Source organism: Ascaphus truei, chromosome 5, assembly GCF_040206685.1.
Source record: "Ascaphus truei isolate aAscTru1 chromosome 5, aAscTru1.hap1, whole genome shotgun sequence".
In the NCBI taxonomy this organism is placed as follows: Eukaryota; Metazoa; Chordata; class Amphibia; order Anura; family Ascaphidae; genus Ascaphus; species Ascaphus truei.
The window spans coordinates 71,091,267-71,096,266 of NC_134487.1; the positions used below are offsets into that span (position 1 = coordinate 71,091,267).

General features: G+C 34.0%; 1 protein-coding gene across 13 annotated transcripts in view; it reads right to left on the minus strand.

Moving 5' to 3' along the window:
* The window catches only part of FOXP2 (forkhead box P2), a 260,560-nt gene that overhangs the window by 248,473 nt on the left and 7,087 nt on the right, over positions 1 to 5,000 (minus strand). For all 13 annotated transcript variants that reach the window (XM_075600002.1, XM_075600008.1, XM_075600010.1 and 10 more), the window contains exon 2: positions 471 to 648. In XM_075600002.1, coding sequence (XP_075456117.1) covers positions 471 to 638 — 168 coding nt within the window. In that variant the 5' untranslated portion in view covers positions 639 to 648. The remainder of the gene's footprint in view (positions 1 to 470; positions 649 to 5,000) is intronic.

Consider the following 5,000-nt stretch of genomic DNA (forward strand, 5'->3'; position numbering starts at 1 on the left):
TGCTGCTCTCATTTCACCTTATCTTAGAGTTTGGAACAATTCATTTCATGGAGACAAGTATGGTATCAAGTAACTAATGTGGCCCTCTGGTGGAAAGCGAAGTATCACATTTGACATTTCTGTAGTTTTGCACAGTGCACTAGAAGATGGTCCAAATACACACTGTATATACAAGGTACACATTTATAAATAGGGTAGCAAAATAGAAAAACTGCCAAAAAACAAGACACATGTTGATGACACAAATTAAAAAATCATTATAACTAAGGGTACAAGCCAATATTAAGGAGGATACAACATGCTGGAGATTCTGCATAACAATACACACAAACAAACAAACATTAGATACTAAAACCACCACCATGAATGCTGCAAAAGCAAGATCTGCAAGTTACACACTACTGCCTGGCTCTCAATTGAGGAAGCAGCTTTATTTCTGTAAGCAAATCATGAAGAATAACAAAACTTACCTGCTGTTGTTGCAGATGCAGCAGTTCTACTGTGCTTACTTCACTGCTTGTGTCACCACTTGATCTTCCATCTCTGCTGCCGGCATCTAATTGGCTGCTCAGAGTGCTCATTCCATTTTGATTCATTGAACTGTTGCTTATTGTCTCTGTTGCAGATTCCTGCATCATGACTTAATACCTAAAAGTGATTAAGAAGTATCAATTAACACACACGTTACACCTTCGCACTTCTATTATCAAGATGTCCCCCTCTGCCAATTACAGAGACAACATCTTTAGAAGACAAGGGGAAAAAAAGGCTGTGTAATTTACCAAGAAAATGCAATACAAATTCAGCTTTCATCCAGATACTAATCACTGAAATTATGGTCCCTATAAGCTTTCTTTGTGTGGTTACATTTAACAGCCAAAATAGCATGCCATGCATGCAGCATGGTTAAATAGCATTTATGAACGGCTACATTTTAAAGTCTACCTATAAAATCAAGTTAAATGAAAGCCCGATTGCACACTCTGCACTATATTTCCTATTATCTAGCTTTGACAACCATGGATGACTATACAGCCTTATTTAAAATATTCACTATCTTGATTCTGTCAGAATATTACAGCACATCTTATACAAGGCTGTTGTTTAATGATGCAAAGCTAATCATACAAAATTAAAATTTTGTAAGAGTGTAACAAATCATATGGTATCAAGCAATGACAAATAGCATAATAGGCTTCTCCTTTTTTGTGACTAAATAAAAATTTGCCTCCAAGGCATTTTAAGAAAAGACTCCTGCTGCAAATACGTCAGATATTGCCTATTTTTTTAATCAAACGGCTGATATTCATTTATTTTTCTGACATTTAAAACATTTAATACTGTCCTTCCTGGGAAGTAATTAAGCTTATGCATGAGGAGCAATCAAACTGTTCACTTGAAGATGACTTAAAACTCAATTTTAACATAGGCAAATAAATGAAAGATATAAAATTAATTTTCCAGGCATGTATTAGATATGAAAGCTAGAAATAAAATCTATCAAGAATATCACTAATGATTGTGCTAAAAACAGCATAAATTATGCATATTACCTTCTCTACAGTAATAAATGTTTTATCATTTTCACTGCATAAATATACTGTACTTTCAGGGTAGCAATGAGATGTCCTGCCAAGATCAGTTGAAATCCTTGCAGTAAATAAAGAACCAAGTGCCCTTACAAACTAGAATTTCAAGGTACATTGTGCATGTGTAATATAGAAAGGTCAATATCGTGAATATGCCCAAGTACAATTTATTATATTTTAATGGTCTCAGAGCATCCCGAAGGCTTTGTCATTACATTCATAAACCAAAAAATGTACCTTTGAGTTCTGTTACTTTACATACTGTGTACAATATGCTAATTATGTTTTTTCAAACATTGCAGTTAAGATTAAGCATTGCCAATTTATGGTTCTGCGCAACATAAAATATCTAGTTAATGAAGTTCCAAAATGGAATTTATAAGTGCTAACTCCTTTTTCAGTAAAAAAACTATTTTATTCGCAGGTAGATAGAACAAGTCCACCGATAAAATACACTTGATATGGGTTATAACTTCCACTTGATAATACACCAATAAACTATTTTAACAAGAATAATGGATTTTCAAACACCCCGGAAAAGGGAATGAATATAAAATTGTTAACTTTCCTTGAACAACATGCGCATTACTATTGTTGAACTGTTGTTAATATAGGATATTGTGTTGAAGAAGCATTAACAGAAGGGTTACTTCTGCCATAACTACAGTAAACAATCACTAACCCAGATGTGTTTATGAACAAACAGACCTTGTTAAACATTCTATTAAACATTAACTAAAGAGCAATATTACAAATGGAAAATGTGATGCACCCAATGAATTTTACAAGACAAAAACAAAGCTACTACTTTTTTCCGAGATTAGGCGGCTAATAAGTATTCAAATTAGGCATCAATTTTATATGCACAATGTTTAAAATATTCAGGAAAATGTGTCTGATTTCCCTTACAGATGTATTTGAAAATTCTAATGTAGTTGCCTCACAACTGAAGGGGGAAGCATCACTTTTCTAGATTTTTTTTATTCCTACACTTTCTAGGAAAGTGGCGAGAAACATGATCATGAAAATCTACAAGACACTTTGTCAATTATACAGCTGCATGACAATTTTGGAGCAGGAAATTACACACTTCTAAACCTCTAAAGCAAGAGACCAGAATATCCCAACATTTTCAAAGTGCGATATTTTTATGCACAAATAACAGGTAAACGTTATGTTTTCCACATGTGTGTCCATGGACAATTGTGAAATATAAAAGTCATTTGGAACAGTACGAAAAAAAGTAAGATGGTGCCTAAGTAAATGACAATGTTATGTTAAGTTGCCAAACAGTTTCTGGCCTTTAGTTGTGGAACCTTGTTAAGATCTACAGTATATTTCAGGAGTTCCATTCTAAGCTGATGCATGAATGGACTAACAGAATGGGGATTCCCCCTATAGTATAACCTAATATCAAGAAAACTTCTAACAATAATATTCTAACAACAATATCTGCAAAAATGGCATTCTATCCTCTTTAGCTGCACAATCAAATCAAGTCCTAATGTTTAATTTAAGAATTAAGTATCCAAAGTGTTGCCAATGAAACCAGAAACACTCGATTCACTTACCAGAATGTGATAATATGCGTACAATGTCAATTTCACTATCCATTTAGATTTGGAAGGAGTTTACTATAATGTTAATGTTGAAAGGATAAGATATTGTGCAGAAATGGGGGCCAACAAGACGCTACGCCATAAAAATCAAGTAAACAAAGTGCATTCATGCGGTATTTTAATGATGGTCTGTCTACAAATCACAGATCATATTATTATAATGTCGAGGAACGTCTCCGTTTTTGGATGAGGGGTGGGGTTTTCTTTAAGTGCAGAATAAAACTTCTGTCATGTTAGGGCAGATGCCCGTTACTTTTCCTCCATCACTGAGCATGTGCCGCTGAAACCGGAAGAACTTAAGAGGAGGCTTTGAATCCTTGTGAAATATTTTTATTATACTTTCTGACTATGTCTTATACTAAAGTAGACAAATGTATAGGCTGCATTCCGGCCAAACCATCAAATCGACATGCACTTGCAGTAACACAAAACACAGTCACTTAAAACAGAATCTCATATTACTACTTTCAGACATAGTGCAGTCGTTAAAGTAAAAATAAAACAAAGCATGCTGTGCACTGGACAGCTTTTCTGATTATCAGCTTTCCGTCCTACATTTTTTTCCTCCATTACAATATAGAATATGCTGTCTGCTGAAATTTGCCAACTGCTTGAGAAGAAACAATTCAGCAAGTTTTCTTTTTATTCACAAAGTCGCAATATAGATACTTATTCTCTACATCACTTCCCTTTTGAAACATTAAACTGACACTGGAACTGACTGCACAAGATTGCATTTTCTCTTCCTAAACAACTTGAATTGAAAGGTTACTTAGTGTAACAATATTTACTTGCACAATTGTGTTGTTACCAAGGGTATAATGGATGGTGGCTATGCAGGTTTACGCAAGAATGAGTGAAGCATGAGGCGTTAGCCATGTGTTTGACATGTTTCAAATTGCTATAATCCAGCATTAAACACACCCAGCAATTCATGCCATTTCTTGCAGCCATAATCTTGAATAAAGCGTGCACAACCACTTATTATATAAATTAGTATATGACTCCCTGTTATAGTCACAACAGTGCTTTTGTGTTTATTTTTCATCAAGATGTGGCTTTTTATTTGTACAAATAGCAGGATATAAAGACATAGCTCAATTAGACCTTATGATAGGGTAGCACTAAACGCTAGAATTGTTTGTTTTATTTTTCCACCGAGGTATGGATTTATTTTTGTGTTCAATTCTACAATGTGAAGTATGCACTGTTTTTAATGATCAGAGGCACATGTCTACAATCTCTATATCACTATGTTTCCACTGTAATGTAATACATATAAGAGCTATATACAGTCAAGGACAGAATGGCAAGTTACCTAAACAAAAGGAAGCAATGTTGAGGCATATTCAATTTTCTGTGATCAGGGGAAGTGTGTTGACGCTTTTAAATGTTCAACTCATCAAATGTTTTCAGAAAATGTGTATTTAAGAAACTTCATAAACACAGTGGGACCACTTTCCTTAGAATGAAACAGTTTTCTCAGTATTAGCTGAGAGTGCAGCTAAAGAAAGGAACAGTAAGTTATTATACTACACCACTCAAAGGCTTACAACTGCAATAATTTAAAGCATACGGTAATGAGCCCATAACGCAACTACATCACCACTTGGATTGCAGGAATTTATATTGTAATGGGAAAACAAGAGTAAACACATTATACCTTATAAAAAATTTAAAAAAAACTTATAATTATAAAATAATAATACAATAATAATAATAAAAGAACCACCAGATTCCCCCAAAAAATACCAAAATCAACCTGCATTATATTAAGGCTAGAAATGTGTTT